General features: G+C 44.2%; 2 protein-coding genes across 6 annotated transcripts in view; both read left to right on the plus strand.

Moving 5' to 3' along the window:
- LOC115126089 (disabled homolog 2-interacting protein-like) overlaps window positions 1-6,935 on the plus strand; it is a 296,491-nt gene extending 289,556 nt beyond the window's left edge. For all 5 annotated transcript variants that reach the window (XM_065017370.1, XM_065017372.1, XM_065017371.1 and 2 more), the window contains one exon: window positions 89-6,935. In XM_065017370.1, coding sequence (XP_064873442.1) covers window positions 89-256 — 168 coding nt within the window. In that variant the 3' untranslated portion in view covers window positions 257-6,935. The remainder of the gene's footprint in view (window positions 1-88) is intronic.
- LOC135571500 (protein starmaker-like) overlaps window positions 4,680-21,427 on the plus strand; it is a 45,501-nt gene continuing 28,753 nt past the window's right edge. The window contains exon 1 of the mRNA XM_065018087.1: window positions 4,680-5,131. Coding sequence (XP_064874159.1) covers window positions 4,680-5,131 — 452 coding nt within the window. The remainder of the gene's footprint in view (window positions 5,132-21,427) is intronic.

Raw genomic sequence — 21,427 nt, forward strand, 5'->3', positions numbered from 1 at the left:
TTTGGTATCTCTCTCGTTGCTGTCTACCACTTTCCTCCGTCTCTACCTCTCTAATCCAGTGTTTCTCTCTCTCTATCTCTCTCTGCAGGAGAAACGTATAGCGTCCCTGGACACGGCCAACGCCCGTCTGATGAGTGCCCTGACCCAGCTGAAGGAGCGCTACAGCATGCAGACCCGTAACGGCATCTCCCCCACCAACCCCACCAAGCTCCAGATCACTGAGAACGGAGAGTTCAGGAACAGCAGCAACTGCTAGAGGCAGAGAGAAAGAGTGTGTGTGTGTGTGTGTGTGTGTGTGTGTGTGTGTGTGTGTGTGTGTGTGTGTGTGTGTGTGTGTGTGTGTGTGTGTGTGTGTGTGTGTGTGTGTGTGTTGGCTGGTGCTTGTAGAGGACACTTGCTTATATGGACACTACATGGTGAGGAGAATGTGAGTGAGGAGACCACTGCCTGGGGCCAAGCGAGGAGGCGGGTCTTCAGTTTGACAGACAGCAGACCAGGAAAGAGACAGCGAATCAATGGCCAGAGCTGAACACCAGATGGGCCTTGCAGAGGAGAAGCCGGGACAAGCTGTAGACATGAACTGAACTCTCCGTCAATCAATCGACTTGGATGTTTCCATTGGATGTATGCAGTTGCTGGGACAATTTCAGGCTCTCTTCCCTAAAGCTTGGGTCAAACCACTATATAATCAACACATTGTCTGTCAGATAGTCACCGAAAACCTCTTTACTCTCCTCTTCTCTTCTCTTCTTCTCTGTTCTCCTTTCCTCTCCTCTTTTCTCTTCTCTGTTTTTCTCTCCTTTCCTGACCTCCTCTCTTCTTCTCTCTGCTAGGAGCAGGTTATGTGGACCTTGTACAAAACAATAACAAAAACAATGGTTTATTTAGATCTTATCTCATTCTTTTAAAAACCAAATAGGAGCTTTGAAATATTTTTTGTCCAAACTGATCTTTATTTTTAAGTCCCTGAGTGTGTTCCAAAGTGCCCCACTATCCCCTACCCCCATGTCCCCTACATAGTGCACTTTGTGAAAGTCATTGGTACATGAAACGCCTTAAGTAAGGAACACACCTCTACTTTGTCCTTCAGCCCCCTTCTTCCTGCCATAAAAGGCACAACTTATAATACTGTGGATTTGTAAAGGAATACATATACTGTATAAATACATCACGTAATGTATTATAAACCCTAAATAATGAACTATATGTGAGACTATATTAATGATATTTAATATAGATGTATGCATATTTATTTTTTTCCTCTATAAAGTATACATGAGATATAGTTATATTTGAAAGACTGCAGCTATACTGTGTATTATAGGGCATAGGGGGAGAGACTGCAGCTATACTGTGAGTAGTACCATCAACAGATTAAATAGTTAGAATGCTATTTTATTTCTTCTAAACCTTTAGTTTATCCAGGTTTTCTGGACAGACCTGGTTGGGTCGAGGTTTGCTTTAGTGCTTCATCATTAATGTTGAATCAACGTTGAATCAATGTTGTATGTTGGTTGTGTGTCCCTCTGCATTTGGAGCTATAGGACAGGCTCATTGTAATGGCTTGAATGGAATGAATGGTCAGACATGGTATCAAACACATGGCAACCACATGTTTGACTCCATTCCAAAACTCCATTCCAGCCATTGCACTGAGCCTGTCCTCCTATAGCTCCTCCCACCAGCCATGGTTGGTCTCATAGCCCCTGTAGTACAAGGAGAGAGAGAGTTGTGTTGTTTAACACAACATTATACTATACACTGGACTGGTGTCGGTCACGTGACCTCACAGATTAGAATATTACTTTTTCTTAAAACTCTTAAGTAAGAATGTTACTCTTAAAACTCCTGTTTGTAAATTAATGTCAATGAAGCATGCTGCATCGAGACTGTGACCTCCCACTTCGCTTTCAAGCATCTCTCTCTCCTCTATTTCTCTCCCCTTCTCCTTCATTCCCTCTCTCCATCTCTCTCTCCTCTATTTCTCTCCCCTTCTCCTTCATTCCCTCTATCCCTCTCTCTCTCTCCTCTATTTCTCTCCCCTTCTCCTTCATTCCCTCTCTCCCTCTCTCTCTCCTCTATTTCTCTCCCCTTCTCCTTCATTCCCTCTCTCCCTCTCTCTCTCTCCTCTATCTCTCCCCTTCTCCTTCATTCCCTCTCTCCATCTCTCTCTCCTCTATTTCTCTCCCCTTCTCCTTCATTCCCTCTCTCCCTCTCCTCTATTTCTCTCCCCTTCTCCTTCATTCCCTCTCTCCCTCTTTCTCCTCTATTTCTCTCCCCTTCTCCTTCATTCCCTCTCTCCCTCTCTCTCTCCTCTATTTCTCTCCCCTTCTCCTTCATTCCCTCTCTCCCTCTCTCTCTCTCTTCTGAATGTGAAGATGCTACTCAAACACAGTTGGTCTTAAAATTGGGTGTTTAAGTCCTTCTGAATGATCCGATAGCTGCTGTTCGGCTCGCCCCCACCAGACATTTCAACATCTATATTTGGTATATTTTTCTATTCCTTTTTCTTACCTTTACAGATTAATTAATATGAGTGATGAAATCTGCATGCTTCATTTTGGTGCTATAACCAATGGTAGCGCCAGACTGTTAGCTTTTGTTTTCGGTTGCCAATATAGGAAGATGATGAACTTCTTTTTTTATGAGTTGCTACAGAAATAAACATATATAATATGTGATTATATATCCTATTATATACAGTTTCCAGTCCAAAGTTTGGACACACCTACTTATTCAAGTTTTTTTTCTTTATTTTTAATATTTTCTGCATTGTAGAATAGTAGTGAAGACATCAAAACTATGAAATAACACATATGGAATCATGTAGTAACCAAAAAAAGTGTTAAACAAATCTAAATATATTTAGTAGCTAACCTTTGCCTCGATGATAGCTTTGCACACTCTTGGCATTCTATCAACCAGGTAGTCACCTTGAATACATTTCAATTAACAAGTGTGCCTTGTTATAATAATGTATTTCCTTCTTAACGCATTTGAGCCAATCAGTTGTGTTGTGACAATGTATGGGTGGTATACAGAAGATAGCCCTATTTAGTTAAAGACCATATTATGGCAAGAACAGCTCAAATAAGCAAAGAGAAATGACAGTCTATCATTACTTTAAGACATGAAGGTCAGTCAATATGGAACCTTTCAAGAACTTTGACAGTTTCTTCAAATGCAGTAGCAAAACCCATCAAGGCAATGATGAAACTTGCTCTTGCGAGGAACGCCACAGGAAAGGAAGACCCAGAGTTTCCTCTGTTGCAGAGGATAAGTTCATTAGAGTTAACTCCACCTCAGATTGCAGCCCAAATAAATGCTTCACAGAGTTCAAGTAACAGACACATCTCAACATCAACTCTTCAGAGGAGACTGTGTGAATCAGGCCTTCATGGTCAAATTGCTGCAAAGAAACACTACTAAAGGACACCAATAAGAAGAAGAGACTTGCTTGGGCAAAAATAACACGAGCAATGGGCATTAGACCGGTGGAAATCTGTCCTTTGGTCTGATTAATCCAAATTTGAGATTTTTGGTTCCTTCCTCCATGTCTTTGTTAGACACAGAGTAGGTGATCTCCGCATGTGTGGTTTCCACCGTGAAGCATGGAGGAGGTGTGATGGTGTGGGGGTGCATTGCTGGTGACACTGTCAGGGATTTATTTAGAATTCAGTGATACGCCATCCTACCTGGTTTACGCATTGTGGGGTTATCATTTGGTTTTCAACAGGACAATGACCCAACAAACCTCCAGGCTGGGTAAGGGCATTTGACCAAGAAGGAGAGCGATGGAGTGCTGCATCAGATGACCAGGCCTCCACAATCACCCAACTTCAACCCAATTGAGATGGTTTGGGATGAGTTAGACCACAGAATGAAGGAAAAGCAGCCAACAAGTCCTCAGCATATGTGGGAACTCCTTCAAAACTGTTGGAAAAGCATTCCAGATGAAACTGGTTGAGAGAATGCCAATAGTGTGCAATGCTGTCATCAAGGCAAAGGGTGGCTACTTTGAAGAATCTAAAATATATGTCACGTCTACTCCCGCTCCCCCTCTCTGGCGCTAGTTGTCACCAGTTTACTCATTATTACGCACAACTGTCATCGTTACGCTCACCTTCCTGATTACCTCCCCTACATCTGTCACTCCCTTTGGTTCTTTCGCCAGGCGTTTTTGACTCTGTTTATATGTTTCATGTCTGTATGCTACTCGTGTCTCTTCTTTTGTTCCATGTTCGTTTATTAATTAAATTCACTCCTTGTACTTACTTCCCGATTATTAGCATACACGTTATTAGCGTACACGTTATTAGGGTACACGTTATTAGCGTACACGTTATTAGCGTACGCGTTATAGAATAACACCTCACCAAAGGGAAGCAACAGGGATGATTTTTTTACTGGTGACGTCGGGTCCAAGGGCAGCTGCAGAAGCAACCAGGGATGCCTCAGCTGGCTCGTCAGGCTTCCATGACAGCTGGCTCATCAGGCTTCCATGACAGCTGGCTCGTCAGGCTTCCATGACAGCTGGCTCGTCAGGCTTCCATGACAGCTGGCTCGTCAGGCTTCTGTGACAGCTGGCTCGTCAGGCTTCCGTGACAGCTGGCTCGACAGGTTCTCAAGCCTCGGTTGGTTCGTCAGGCTTCCATGCCTCAGCTAGCTCGTCGGGCTCCATGCCGGCTCTACAGGTTCCCACGCCTCAGCTGGCTCTGCAGGTTCCCGCGCCTCAGCTGGCTCTGCAGGTTCCCGCGCCTCAGCTGGCTCTACAGGTTCCCGCTCCTCAGCCGGCTCTACATGTTCCCGCGCCTCAGCTGGCTCTGCAGGTTCCCGCTGCTCAGCTGGCTCTGCAGGTTCCCGCACCTCAGCTGGCTCGACAGGTTCCCGCTCCTCAGCCGGCTCTACATGTTCCCGCGCCTCAGCTGGCTCTGCAGGTTCCCGCTGCTCAGCTGGCTCTGCAGGTTCCCGCACCTCAGCTGGCTCTACAGGTTCCCGCGCCTCAGCTGGCTCTACAGGTTCCCGTGACTCAGCTGGCTCTGCAGGTTCCCGCGCCTCAGCAGAAGAGATCGGCCTGCTGCTGGTCCTCGGGACCGTCCCTCTGGTCGTCGTCCTGCGGCTGGAGCCGCACGTCAGGGAGGGGGTACTGTCACGTATAATCCTGCTCCCCCTCTCTGCCGCTCATTGTCTCCAGTTTACTCATTACTATGCACAACTGTCATCGTTATGCTCACCTGGCCTCATGAGACTCACCTGGACTCCATCACCTTCCTGATTACCTCCTGTATATCTGTCACTCCCTTTGGTTCTTTCCCCAGGCGTTATTGACTCCATGTTTCATGTTTGTACGCTACTCGTGTTTCTTGTTTTGTTCCATTTTTGTTTATTTATTAAATTCACTCCCTGTACTTGCTTCCCGATTTATTAGCGTACACATTAGTATAAAATATATTTTTATTCGTTTAACACTTTTTTTGGTTACCACATGATTACATGACTACATGATATGTGTTATTTCATAGTTTTGATGTCTTCACTATTATTCTACAATATAGAAAATAGTCCAAATAAAGAAAAACCCATGAATGAGTAGGTGTGTCCAAACTTTTGCCTGGTACTGTATATGATAACGATTAATGTATCAAGAGGCTGGACAGGCTTGGAGACGAGTGTAAATGAAATGTTCCCAATATTTTTACCTAATGTTAAAAATTGTTTTTTTTATGTACCTTGTGTTCAATAATACTGCTCTATCGATCGATATGACATCATGTAAATTGTAAATAGCTCAGTCAGTCATCTGTCCTGTTCAGTTAGATCTCCAGGTTTTAGCCTGTAGATCTAAGTCTCTCCTCTCCACCGCCACATTCATTGTTCTCTTTTTCGATCAAGGGAAAACCACTTTAAAATTAATAGTTGCAACAAAAAAAATGTAAAATTACAATTTACTGTTGAGAGGTGTTGGATGATTTCAGGTGTGTAGAGGACAGGGAGAATCCAAACGTCCAGCATTCTATGACCAATCAATTGTGGAGAAAGAGAAACACAAGCACAAAATCCCATTTCTCATCAGCCCAGCTCTATGCACTTTTAAAATTGGGTTTGAAGCATTATTAGTCTACGTTCCATAAAAACTCCATCTTTTGGAGTGCAGAAATGTGCACTCCGGGCTTGATTAGCCATGTAGTGGAGTGCACTACCGAACCACTAGATTTCAGATGATTGGCTCAAACTTCAACAATGATGTATTTTATTTCCAGAGTTTGAAGGGGAAAAGAGAGTACTGACTGTGATATTAGGGACTTAAGTCTAGTCCCCTGAGTAGTCTCCACTTCTCATCCGTAGCCCTCTACCGTGGAACCCTACCTTACAAACTAGCCTGTGCCATTGAAATGCCAACTCTCCCAAATCAGCTAGATTAATACTGGTATAAACCTTCTAATGATCTATTAGTATTACCAGGGCAACACAACATGAAGCCACTTCCATAGAAATAGGGAATGCAATGTCATTGCATTTGGCTATCAATTCTAAATCTTGGGTATGTTTCTGGTAGCATCCCAGCTCTGTTCCACCTTCATTAAGTTGTTAAAGAATATAGGAGAGTCAGAGAGAGAAATGTGGTGATGATGTCTCTAGCCACACAAACTCATTATACATACAGTACAGTTAGAGCCAGTGAGAAAAATACTATAAACTAAATATACATCTATAAATAAAGTGAAAGATGTTGTATGTTTTCTAATATCTTAGAAAATACTTTTGTAAGTATGTTGAAAGTGAAGTATTTGCTGGATTCTGCTTCCTTGGACAACAGTGGTGAAAACAATAATGTACAGAGGAATTTGTGTTGATGATATATTCAAAACAATGTGGCTGTGCAATTTATGTACATTTGCAACTAGACTTATTAAAGTTTTATTTAGCTATTTTAAGCCTCTGCCTTGTGTGTTCTTTGGCACTGTGGTAAACATATTTTTCAAAAAGGACTTCTCAAATGTGTATGTACAGTTGAAGTCGGAAGTTTACATACACCTTAGTCAAATACAGTTTTTCACAATTCCTGACATTTTTTCCTAGTAAAAATCTCCTGTCTTAGGTCAGTTAGGATCACCACTTTATTTTAAGAATGTGAAATGTCAGAATATTAGTAGAGAGAATGATTTATTTCAGCTTTTATTTCTTTCATCAAATTCCCAGTGGGTCAGAAGTTTACATACACTCAATTAGTATTTGGTAGCATTGCCTTTAAATTGTTTAACTTGGGTCAAATGTTTCGGGTAGCCTTCCACAAGCTTCCTACAATAAGTTGGGTGAATTTTGGCCCATTCCTCCTGACAGAGCTGGTGCAACTGAGTCAGGTTTGTAGGCCTCCTTGCTCGCAAACACTTTTTCAGTTCTGCCCACAAATTTTCTATGGGATCAGGGCTTTGTGATGGCCACTCCAATACCTTGACTTTGTTGTCCTTAAGCCATTTTGCCAAAACTTTGGAAGTATGCTTGGGGTCATTGTCCATTTGGAAGACCCATTTGCGACCAAGCTTTAACTTCCTGACTGATGTCTTGAGATGTTGCTTCATAATTGTCCTGCCTCATGATGCCATCTATTTTGTGAAGTGCATCAGTCCCTCCTGCAGCAAAGCACCCCGACAACATGATGCTGCCACCTCCATGCTTCATGGTTGGGATGGTGTTCTTCAGCTTGCAAGCATCCCCCCTTTTCCTCCAAACATAACGATGGTCATTATGGCCAGTTATTTTTTTGTTTCATCAGACCAGAGGACATTTCTCCAACAAGTACGATCTTCGTCCCCATGTGCAGTTGCAAACCATAGTCTGGCTTTTTTATGACGGTTTTGGAGCAGTGGCTTCTTTCTTGCTGAGCGGCCTTTCAGGTTATGTCAATAAAGGACTCGTTTTACTGTGGATATAGATACTTTTGTACCTGTTTCCTCCAGCATCTTCGCACGGTTCTTTGCTGTTGTTCTGGGATTGATTTGCACTTTTCACACGAAAGTACATGTCTAGAAGACAGAACGCGTCTCCTCCCTGAGTGGCATGACGGCTGCGTGGTCCCATGGTGTTTATACTTGCGTACTATTGTTTGTACAGATGAACGTGGTACCTTCAGGCTTTTGGTAATTGCTCCCAAGGATGAACTAGACTTGTGGAGCTCTACAATTAATTTTCTGAGGTCTTGGCTGATTTCTTTTGATTTTCCCATGATGTCAAGCAAAGAGGCACTGACTTTGAAGGTAGGCCTTGAAATACATCCACAGGTACACCTCCAATTGACTCAAATGATGTCAATTAGCCTATCAGAAGCTTCTAAAGCCATCACATCATTTTCTGGAATATTCCAAGCTGTTTAAAGGCACAGTCAACTTAGTGTATGTAAACTTCTGACCCACTGGAATTGTGATAAGGTGAATTATAAGTGAAATAATCTGTCTGTAAAATATTGTTGGAAAAATGACTTGTGTCATGCACAAAGTAGATGTCCTAACCGACTTGCCAAAACTATAGTTTGTTAACAAGAAATGTGGAGTGGTTGAAAAACAGGTTTTAATGACTCCAACCTAAGTGTATGTAAACTTCGGACATCAACTGTATATGCATTTTTCAAGTGACACATCGGACACAAAACCTTAACATATTTCCAGCGTCAACTTATAATACAACCGTGACCCACCAGTGGTTTCAGACCTATCATTTGGTAAACAGTTTCAGATGATTGACAGGTGGTAAATCAGATACAACTTGGCCTATAATGAGAAAATGAACACATTTTCAAAGCTGCTCAGTCTAGTAATAGGGTGATGAAGAGAGCTATTTAGAGGGGATTGTGGAGGGAGAGAGGTAAAAGAGGGAGAGCGATAGAGAGGAAGATGGAGAGAGAGGTAAAAGAGGGGTAGTGAATGGTGCTCCTCAGCTAGGCTGACCTATATACTGCCTGATTGTTATTCCCCACAGTAGCTGGGAGAGAAGAAGGAGAAAGATGGACAGAAGAGGAAAAGAGCTCCAAAACGTAATAGCTGAAAATGCACAAAAACTCTATCCTACCTTACCTGAGGTAGACATTATTTTTGTCATGTATTACATTCAGTCCATTAATGTGTGCTATTTCCTATGTAGGCCTGTACATGGTATTCTACCAGTTATTCAGTGTAGACCTGTACATGGTATTCTACCAGTTATTCAGTGTAGACCTGTACATGGTATTCTACCAGTTATTCAGTGTAGGCCTGTACATGGTATTCTACCAGTTATTCAGTGTAGGCCTGTACATGGTATTCTACCAGTTATTCAGTGTAGGCCTGTACATGGTATTCTACCAGTTATTCAGTGTAGACCTACACTTCAGAAGCAGAGGCTTAACACCAGTGTAGAATCAGTGCCCTGTGGTCAACATATTAGACTGTGTAGAATATTTATATTACATTGTAAGATCTAACAAATCTAAGATCAAGGATTAGACACAGGGAGCCCAGAACGATGGAAATCAGAGCATCACTGCTATCCTATAACGCAATAATATAACACCTTGGCTGTCCACATACACTTCAAAGGCTGTTGTGTTGGACTGATTGAACTAATGAATGTATTTCTATTGACTCAGGCCCAGCAGCAGGGAACAGGGAGCAGGGAGGGAGGGAGCAGTCAGTGGGTAGGGAACTCATTAATAGAGCCTCCTCATCGTGTTTATTTCACAGAGATGTCTCTAATTGCTCCCCGCGAGGCTCACTTAGTGCCTCTCTCTCTGCCTGCCTCCTGCTCTCCCTCCCTGCCTGGGCTAACTGCCTCCCGCTCTCCCTCCCTGCCTGGGCTGACTGCCTCCCGCTCTCCCTCCCTGCCTGGGCTGACTGCCTCCTGCTCTCCCTCCATGCCTGGGCTGACTGCCTCCCGCTCTCCCTCGCTGCCTGGGCTGACTGCCTCCCGCTCTCAGAGTGAGAATATTGAGGGCACATCAAACATGAACTCAGTCAGATCAACAGCAGCAACATCCCACTGTAACACTGATTAATGAGGGGGATCCCACTGTAACACTGATTAATGAGGGGGATCCCACTGTAACACTGATTAATGAGGGGGATCCCACTCTAACACTGATTAATGAGGGGGATCCCACTGTAACACTGATTAATTAGGGGGATCCCACTGTAACACTGATTAATGAGGGGGATCCCACTGTAACACTGATTAATGAGGGGATCCCACTGTAACACTGATTAATGAGGGGGATCCCACTCTAACACTGATTAATGAGGGGATCCCACTGTAACACTGATTAATGAGGGGATCCCACTGTAACACTGATTAATGAGGGGATCCTAACACACTGTAACACTGATTAATGAGGGGGATCCCACCAACACTGATTAATGAGGGGGATCCCACTGTAACACTGATTAATAAGAAGGGGATCCCACTCTAACACTGATTAATGAGGGGTATCCCACTGTAACACTGATTAATGAGGGGATCCCACTGTAACACTGATTAATGAGGGGGATCCCACTCTAACACTGATTATTGAGGGGGATCCCACTGTAACACTGATTAATGAGGGGATCCCACTGTAACACTGATTAATGAGGGGGATCCCACTGTAACACTGATTAATGAGGGGGATCCCACTGTAACACTGATTAATGAGGGGGATCCACTGATTAATGAGGGGATCCCACTAACACTGATTAATGAGGGGATCCCACTGTAACACTGATTAATGAGAGGGATCCCCCTCTAACACTGATTAATGAGGGGGATCCCACTGTAACACTGATTAATGAGAGGGATCCCCTCTAACACTGATTAATGAGGGGGATCCCACTGTAACACTGATTAATGAGGGGGATCCCACTGTAACACTGATTAATGAGGGGGATCCCACTGTAACACTGATTAATAAGAAGTTAATGAGGGGGATCCCACTCTAACACTGATTAATGAGGGGGATCCCACTCTAACACTGATTAATGAGGGGGATCCCACTCTAACACTGATTAATGAGGGGGATCCCACTCTAACACTGATTATTGAGGGGGATCCCACTGTAACACTGATTAATGAGGGGGATCCCACTGTAACACTGATTAATGAGGGGGATCCCACTGTAACACTGATTAATGAGGGGTATCCCACTGTAACACTGATTAATGAGGGGTATCCCACTGTAACACTGATTAATGAGGGGGATCCCACTGTAACACTGATTAATGAGGGGGATCCCACTGTAACACTGATTAATAAGAAGTTAATGAGGGGGATCCCACTCTAACACTGATTAATGAGGGGGATCCCACTCTAACACTGATTAATGAGGGGGATCCCACTGTAACACTGATTAATGAGGGGGATCCCACTCTAACACTGATTATTGAGGGGGATCCCACTGTAACACTGATTAATGAGGGGGATCCCACTGTAACACTGATTAATGAGGGGGATCCCACTGTAACACTGATTAATGAGGGGGATCCCACTGTAACACTGAGTAATGAGGGGGATCCCACTCTAACACTGATTAATGAGGGGGATCCCACTGTAACACTGATTAATGAGAGGGATCCCCCTCTAACACTGATTAATGAGGGGGATCCCACTGTAACACTGATTAATGAGGGGGATCCCACTGTAACACTGATTAATAAGAAGTTAATGAGGGGGATCCCACTCTAACACTGATTAATGAGGGGGATCCCACTCTAACACTGATTAATGAGGGGGATCCCACTCTAACACTGATTAATGAGGGGGATCCCACTCTAACACTGATTATTGAGGGGGATCCCACTGTAACACTGATTAATGAGGGGGATCCCACTGTAACACTGATTAATGAGGGGGATCCCACTGTAACACTGATTAATGAGGGGGATCCCACTGTAACACTGATTAATGAGGGGGATCCCACTGTAACACTGATTAATTAGGGGGATCCCACTGTAACACTGATTAATGAGGGGGATCCCACTGTAACACTGATTAATGTAACACTAATTAATTAGGGGGATCCCACTGTAACACTGATTAATGAGGGGGATCCCAATGTAACACTGGTTAATGAGGGGGATCCCACTGTAACACTGATTAATGAGGGGGATCCCACTGTAACACTGATTAATGAGGGGGATCCCACTGTAACACTGATTAATGAGGGGGATCCCACTGTAACACTGATTAATGAGGGGATCCCACTGTAACACTGATTAATGAGGGGGATCCCACTGTAACACTGATTAATGAGGGGGATCCCACTGTAACACTGATTAATAAGAAGTTAATGAGGGGGATCCCACTCTAACACTGATTAATGAGGGGGATCCCACTGTAACACTGATTAATGAGAGGGATCCCCCTCTAACACTGATTAAATGAGGGGATCCCACTGTAACACTGATTAATGAGGGGATCCCACTGTAACACTGATTAATGAGGGGGATCCCACTGTAACACTGATTAATGAGGGGATCCTAACACTGATTAAGGGGACTGTAACACTGATTAATGAGGGGATCCCACTGTAACACTGATTAATGAGGGGATCCCACTGTAACACTGATTAATGAGGGGATCCCACTGTAACACTGATTAATGAGGGGGATCCCACTGTAACACTGATTAATGAGGGGATCCCACTGTAACACTGATTAATGAGGGGATCCCACTGTAACACTGATTAATGAGGGGATCTGTAACACTGATTAATGAGGGGTAATACTGATTAATGAGGGGATCCTCTAACACTGATTAATGAGGGGATCCCACTGTAACACTGATTAATGAGGGGGACTCTAACACTGATTAATGAGGGGATCCCACTCTAACACTGATTAATGAGGGGGATCCACACTGTAACACTGATTAATGAGGGGATCCCACTGTAACACTGATTAATGAGGGGATCCCACTCTAACACTGATTAATGAGGGGATCCCACTGTAACACTGATTAATGAGGGGATCCCACTCTAACACTGATTAATGGGGGATCCCACTGTAACACTGATTAATGAGGGGGATCCCACTGTAACACTGATTAATGAGGGGGATCACACTGTAATACTGATTAATGAGGGGGATCCCACTCTAACACTGATTAATGAGGGGGATCCCACTGTAACACTGATTAATGAGGGGGATCCCACTCTAACACTGATTAATGAGGGGGATCCCACTGTAACACTGATTAATGAGGGGATCCCACTGTAACACTGATTAATGAGGGGGATCCCACTGTAACACTGATTAATGAGGGGATCCCACTCTAACACTGATTAATGAGGGGGATCCCACTGTAACACTGATTAATGAGGGGATCCCACTCTAACACTGATTAATGAGGGGGATCCCACTGTAACACTGATTAATGAGGGGATCCCACTGTAACACTGATTAATGAGGGGGATCCCACTCTAACACTGATTAATGAGGGGGATCCCACTGTAACACTGATTAATGAGGGGATCCCACTCTAACACTGATTAATGAGGGGGATCCCATTGTAACACTGATTAATGAGGGGGATCCCACTCTAACACTGATTAATGAGGGGGATCCCACTGTAACACTGATTAATGAGGGGGATCCCACTCTAACACTGATAAATGAGGGGGATCCCACTGTAACACTGATTAATGAGGGGTATCCCACTGTAATACTGATTAATGAGGGGGGATCCCACTGTAACACTGATTAATGAGGGGATCCCACTGTAACACTGATTAATGAGGGGGATCCCACTCTAACACTGATTAATGAGGGGATCCCACTGTAACACTGATTAATGAGGGGGATCCCACTGTAACATTGATTCATGAGGGGGATCCCACTGTAACACTGATTAATGAGAGGGATCCCACTCTAACACTGATTAATGAGGGGGATCCCACTGTAACACTGATTAATGAGGGGGATCCCACTCTAACACTGATTAATGAGGGGATCCCACTCTAACACTGATTAATGAGGGGGATCCCACTGTAACACCACTGATTAATGAGGGGGATCCCACTGTAACACTGATTATTGAGGGGGATCCCACTGTAACACTGATTAATGAGGGGATCCCACTCTAACACTGATTAATGAGGGGATCCCACTGTAACACTGATTAATGAGGGGATCCCACTGTAACACTGAGGGGATTAATAACACTGATTAATGAGGGGGATCCCACTCTAACACTGATTAATGAGGGGATTAACACTGATTAATGAGGGGGATCCCACTGTAACACTGATTAATGAGGGGGATCCCACTCTAACACTGATTAATGAGGGGATCCCACTGTAACACTGATTAATGAGGGGATCCCCACACTGATTAATAACACTGATTAATGAGGGGGATCCCACTCTAACACTGATTAATGAGGGGGATCCCACTGTAACACTGATTAATGAGGGGGATCCCACTGTAACACTGATTAATGAGGGGATCCCACTGTAACACTGATTAATGAGGGGGATCCCACCTAACACTGATTATTGAGGGGATCCCACTGTAACACTGATTAATGAGGGGATCCCACTCTAACACTGATTAATGAGGGGATCCCACTGTAACACTGATTAATGAGGGGATCCAACTGTAACACTGATTAATGAGGGGATCCCACTGTAATACTGATTAATGAGAGGGATCCCCTCTAACACTGATTAATGAGGGGGATCCCACTCTAACACTGATTAATGAGGGGGATCCCACTCTAACACTGATTAATGAGGGGGATCCCACTGTAACACTGTTTAATGAGAGGTATCCCACTGTAATACTGATTAATGAGGGGGATCCCACTCTAACACTGATTAATGAGGGGGATCCCACTGTAACACTGAGTAATGAGGGGGATCCCACTCTGACACTGATTAATGAGGGGGATCCCACTGTAACACTGATTAAAGAGGGGTATCCCACTGTAATACTGATTAATGAGGGGGATCCCACTCTAACACTGATTAATGAGGGGGATCCCACTGTAACACTGATTAATGAGGGGGCCCCACTGTAACACTGATTAATGAGGGGTATCACACTGTAATACTGATTAATGAGGGGGATCCCACTCTAACACTGATTAATGAGGGGGATCCCACTGTAACACTGATTAATGAGGGGGATCCCACTCTAACACTGATTAATGAGGGGGATCCCACTGTAACACTGATTAATGAGGGGGATCCCACTGTAACATTGATTCATGAGGGGGATCCCACTGTAACACTGATTAATGAGAGGGATCCCACTCTAACACTGATTAATGAGGGGATCCCACTGTAACACTGATTAATGAGGGGGATCCCACTCTAACACTGATTAATGAGGGGGATCCCACTGTAACACTGATTAATGAGGGGTATCCCACTGTAATACTGATTAATGAGGGGGATCCCACTCTAACACTGATTAATGAGGGGGATCCCACTGTAACACTGATTAATGAGGGGGATCCCACTCTAACACTTATTAATGAGGGGGATCCCATTGTAACACTGATTAATGAGGGGGATCCCACTCTAACACTGATTAATGAGGGGGATCCCACTGGAACACTGAGTAATGAGGGGGATCCCACTCTAACACTCATTAATGAGGGGGATCCGACTGTAACACTGATTAATGAGAGGGATCCCCCTCTAACACTGATTAATGAGGGGAATCCAACTGTAACACTGATTAATGAGGGGGATCCCACTCTAACACTGATTAATGAGGGGGATCCCACTGTAACACTGATTAATGAGGGGTATCCCACTGTAATACTGATTAATGAGGGGGATCCCACTGTAACACTGATTAATGAGGGCGATCCCACTGTAACACTGATTAATGAGGGCGATCCCACTCTAACACTGATTAATGAGGGGGATCCCACTGTAACACTGATTAATGAGGGGGATCCCACTGTAACATTGATTCATGAGGGGGATCCCACTGTAACACTGATTAATGAGAGGGATCCCACTCTAACACTGATTAATGAGGGGGATCCCACTGTAACACTGATTAATGAGGGGGATCCCACTCTAACACTGATTAATGAGGGGATCCCACTAACACTAACACTGATTAATGAGGGGGATCCCACTGTAACACCACTGATTAATGAGGGGGATCCCACTCTAACACTGATTATTGAGGGGTATCCCACTGTAACACTGATTAATGAGGGGGATCCCACTCTAACACTGATTAATGAGGGGGATCCCACTGTAACACTGATTAATGAGGGGGATCCCACTGTAACACTGATTAACACTGATTAAGGGGATCCCACTCTAACACTGATTAATGAGGGGATCCCACTGTAACACTGATTAATGAGGGGATCCACTCTAACACTGATTAATGAGGGGATCCCACTGTAACACTGATTAATGAGGGGATCCCACCTAACACTGATTATTGAGGGGGATCCTCTAACACTGATTAATAACACTGATGAGGGGATCCCACTGTAACACTGATTAATGAGGGGATCCTAACACTGATTAATGAACACTGTAACACTGATTAATGAGGGGATCCCACTCTAACACTGATTAATGAGGGGATCCCACTGTAACACTGATTAATGAGAGGGGATCCCACCTAACACTCTAACACTGATTAATGAGGGGATCCCACTGTAACACTGATTAATGAGAGGGATCCTGTAACACTGATTAATGAGGGGATCCCACTAACACTGATTAATAAGAACTGTTAACTGGGGGGATCCCACTCTAACACTGATTAATGAGGGGATCCCACTCTAACACTGATTAATGAGGGGATCCCACTCTAACACTGATTATGAGGGGATAACACTGATTAATGAGGGGGAACTGTAACACTGATTAATGAGGGGTGAGGGGATCCCACTGTAACACTGATTAATGAGGGGGATCCCACTGTAACACTGATTAATGAGGGGGATCCCACTCTAACACTGATTAATGAGGGGATCCCACTGTAACACTGATTAATAACACTGATTAATGAGGGGATCCCACTGTAATAACACTGATTAATGAGGGGATCCCACTCTAACACTGATTGAGGGGATCCCACTGTAACACTGATTAATGAGGGGATCCCACTGTAACACTGATTAATGAGGGGATCCCACTCTAACACTGATTAATGAGGGGGATCCCACTGTAACACTGATTAATGAGGGGATCCCACTCTAACACTGATTAATGAGGGGGATCCCACTGTAACACTGATTAATGAGGGGATCCCACTCTAACACTGATTAATGAGGGGATCCCACTGTAACACTGATTAATGAGGGGGATCCCACTGTAACACTGAGGGGATTAACACTGATTAATGAGGGGATCCCACTCTAACACTGATTAATGAGGGGGACTTAACAATGAGGGGATCCCACTGTAACACTGATTAATGAGGGGATCCCACTGAGGGGTAACACTGATTAATGAGGGGGATCCCACTGTAACACTGATTAATGAGGGGATCCCACTCTAACACTGATTAATGAGGGGGATCCCACTGTAACACTGATTAATGAGGGGATCCCACTCTAACACTGATTAATGAGGGGGGGGATCTAACACTGATTAATGAGGGGGACACTGATTAATGAGGGGGATCCCACTCTAACACTGATTAATGAGGGGATCCCACTGTAACACTGATTAATGAGGGGATCCAACTGTAACACTGATTAATGAGGGGTATCCCACTGTAATACTGATTAATGAGGGGATCCCCTCTAACACTGATTAATGAGGGGATCCCACTCTAACACTGATTAATGAGGGGATCCCACTCTAACACTGATTAATGAGGGGATCCCACTGTAACACTGATTAATGAGGGGGATTTAATGAGGGTATCCCACTGTAACACTGATTAATGAGGGGGATCCACTCTAACACTGATTAATGAGGGGGATCCCACTGTAACACTGATTAATGAGGGGGATCCCACTCTAACACTGATTAATGAGGGGGATCCCACTGTAACACTGATTAAAGAGGGGTATCCCACTGTAATACTGATTAATGAGGGGGATCCCACTCTAACACTGATTAATGAGGGGGATCCCACTGTAACACTGATTAATGAGGGGGCCCCACTGTAACACTGATTAATGAGGGGTATCTGATTAATGACACTGTAATACTGATTAATGAGGGGATCCCACTCTAACACTGATTAATGAGGGGGATCCCACTGAGGGGTAACACTGATTAATGAGGGGATCCCACTCTAACACTGATTAATGAGGGGGATCCCACTGTAACACTGATTAATGAGGGGGATCCCACTGTAACATTGATTCATGAGGGGGATCCCACTGTAACACTGATTAATGAGAGGGATCCCACTCTAACACTGATTAATGAGGGGGATCCCACTGTAACACTGATTAATAAGGGGGATCCCACTGTAACACTGATTAATGAGGGGGATCCCACTCTAACACTGATTAATGAGAGGGATCCCACTCTAACACTGATTAATGAGGGGGATCCCACTGTAACACTGATTAATGAGGGGGATCCCACTCTAACACTGATTATTGAGGGGGATCCCACTGTAACACTGATTAATGAGGGGGATCCCACTCTAACACTGATTAATGAGGGGATCCCACTGTAACACTGATTAATGAGGGGGATCCAACTGTAACACTGATTAATGAGGGGTATCCCACTGTAATACTGATTAATGAGAGGGATCCCCTCTAACACTGATTAATGAGGGGGATCCCACTCTAACACTGATTAATGAGGGGGATCCCACTCTAACACTGATTAATGAGGGGGATCCCACTGTAACACTGATTAATGAGAGGTATCCCACTGTAATACTGATTAATGAGGGGGATCCCACTCTAACACTGATTAATGAGGGGGATCCCACTGTAACACTGATTAATGAGGGGGATCCCACTCTAACACTTATTAATGAGGGGGATCCCATTGTAACACTGATTAATGAGGGGGATCCCACTCTAACACTGATTAATGAGGGGGATCCCACTGGAACACTGAGTAATGAGGGGGATCCCACTCTAACACTCATTAATGAGGGGGATCCGACTGTAACACTGATTAATGAGAGGGATCCCCCTCTAACACTGATTAATGAGGGGAATCCAACTGTAACACTGATTAATGAGGGGGATCCCACTCTAACACTGATTAATGAGGGGGATCCCACTGTAACACTGATTAATGAGGGGTATCCCACTGTAATACTGATTAATGAGGGGGATCCCACTGTAACACTGATTAATGAGGGCGATCCCACTGTAACACTGATTAATGAGGGCGATCCCACTCTAACACTGATTAATGAGGGGGATCCCACTGTAACACTGATTAATGAGGGGGATCCCACTGTAACATTGATTCATGAGGGGGATCCCACTGTAACACTGATTAATGAGAGGGATCCCACTCTAACACTGATTAATGAGGGGGATCCCACTGTAACACTGATTAATGAGGGGGATCCCACTCTAACACTGATTAATGAGGGGTATCCCACTCTAACACTGATTAATGAGGGGGATCCCACTGTAACACCACTGATTAATGAGGGGGATCCCACTCTAACACTGATTATTGAGGGGTATCCCACTGTAACACTGATTAATGAGGGGGATCCCACTCTAACACTGATTAATGAGGGGGATCCCACTGTAACACTGATTAATGAGGGGGATCCCACTGTAATACTGATTAATGAGGGGGATCCCACTCTAACACCGATTAATGAGGGGGATCCCACTGTAACACTGATTAATGAGGGGGATCCCACTGTAATACTGATTAATGAGGGGGATCCCACTCTAACACTGATTAATGAGGGGGATCCCACTCTAACACTGATTAATGAGGGGGATCCCACTCTAACACTGATTAATGAGGGGTATCCCACTGTAATACTGATTAATGAGGGGGATCCCACTGTAACACTGATTAATGAGGGGGATCCCACTCTAACACTGATTAATGAGGGGGATCCCACTGTAACACTGATAAATGAGGGGGATCCCACTCTAACACTGATTAATGAGGGGTATCCCACTATAACACTGATTAATGAGGGGGATCCCACTGTAACACTGATTAATGAGGGGGATCCCACTGTAACACTGATTAATGAGGGGGATCCCACTCTAACACTGATTAATGAGGGGGATCCCACTGTAACATTGATTCATGAGGGCGATCCCACTGTAACACTGATTAATGAGAGGGATCCCACTCTAACACTGATTAATGAGGGGGATCCCACTGTAACACTGATTAATGAGGGGGATCCCACTGTAACACTGATTAATGAGGGGGATCCCACTGTAACACTGATTAATGAGGGGGATCCCACTCTAACACTGATTATTGAGGGGGATCCCACTGTAACACTGATTAATGAGGGGGATCCCACTGTAACACTGATTAATGAGGGGGATCCCACTGTAACACTGATTAATGAGGGGGATCCCACTGTAACATTGATTAATGAGGGGAATCCCACTGTAACACTGATTAATGAGGGGGATCCCACTGTAACACTGATTAATGAGGGGGATCCCACTGTAACACTGATTAATGAGGGGGATCCCACTCTCCCGTGCTCTCCAATAAGAGAACCACACAAACATTATTTACATATACAGAATTCAGTATCCAGTATTCAACCCATTCTTCTGTAGGGCGAGGGTTGGATAATTGGGAAAAGAGAAAGATCGAAAGAGGTGGCATGAAGAGGAGTGAAATAAAGAGAGAGAGAGAGTGAGGGAGAGGTAGAGAGACAGAATGGTGAGGGGAGGTCACAGGCCATGGTGTTTGAGTATCAGAGATAAGTCATCAAGTGGTTAACCTCTCCATGTTAATCAATCAGCCTAGGTCAGGGATGATAGGACCTGCCACCACACACACATACACACACACACACACACACACAAAACAGTTAGTATCCATTAATAGAGACATCAAGAAAAACCCTTTCAACTGGTTTAAATACAGTCCTTTATTCTGCATTACAGTGCTATAAACAGACGTGCAGTACATCCCAGGGGAGGTTATGGCTGAGCATATATTCTCAGATGCTGTGGTGGAGTACAGTATGAGATGATGGAGCAAACATCTATAGTCTTAACTCAGGGTTTCCCAAATTAGGGGTTGAAAATGTGGTAGTGAGAGAACATTTGCACTTGGTTCATAGAACCGGGGATACTTCAGTAACCTCCCGTAGCCACTAGATGCAGTTCTAATAAACAGAGTGGTTTCTGTTTTCTTCCTACAAATGCGGCTCTTTTGAATGGTTTATTAAGCTACAACATATTATGACCCCATCACTGAAAAGATAAGACTCTCAGGAACACGTATGTACATACTGTTTCCACTCTGCCCACAAGTCCTTAGAACTGAGTGGAAAAGACCAGGCACTAAATC

The sequence above is a fragment of the Oncorhynchus nerka genome, linkage group LG4 (assembly GCF_034236695.1).
Source record: "Oncorhynchus nerka isolate Pitt River linkage group LG4, Oner_Uvic_2.0, whole genome shotgun sequence".
Taxonomy (NCBI): Eukaryota; Metazoa; Chordata; class Actinopteri; order Salmoniformes; family Salmonidae; genus Oncorhynchus; species Oncorhynchus nerka.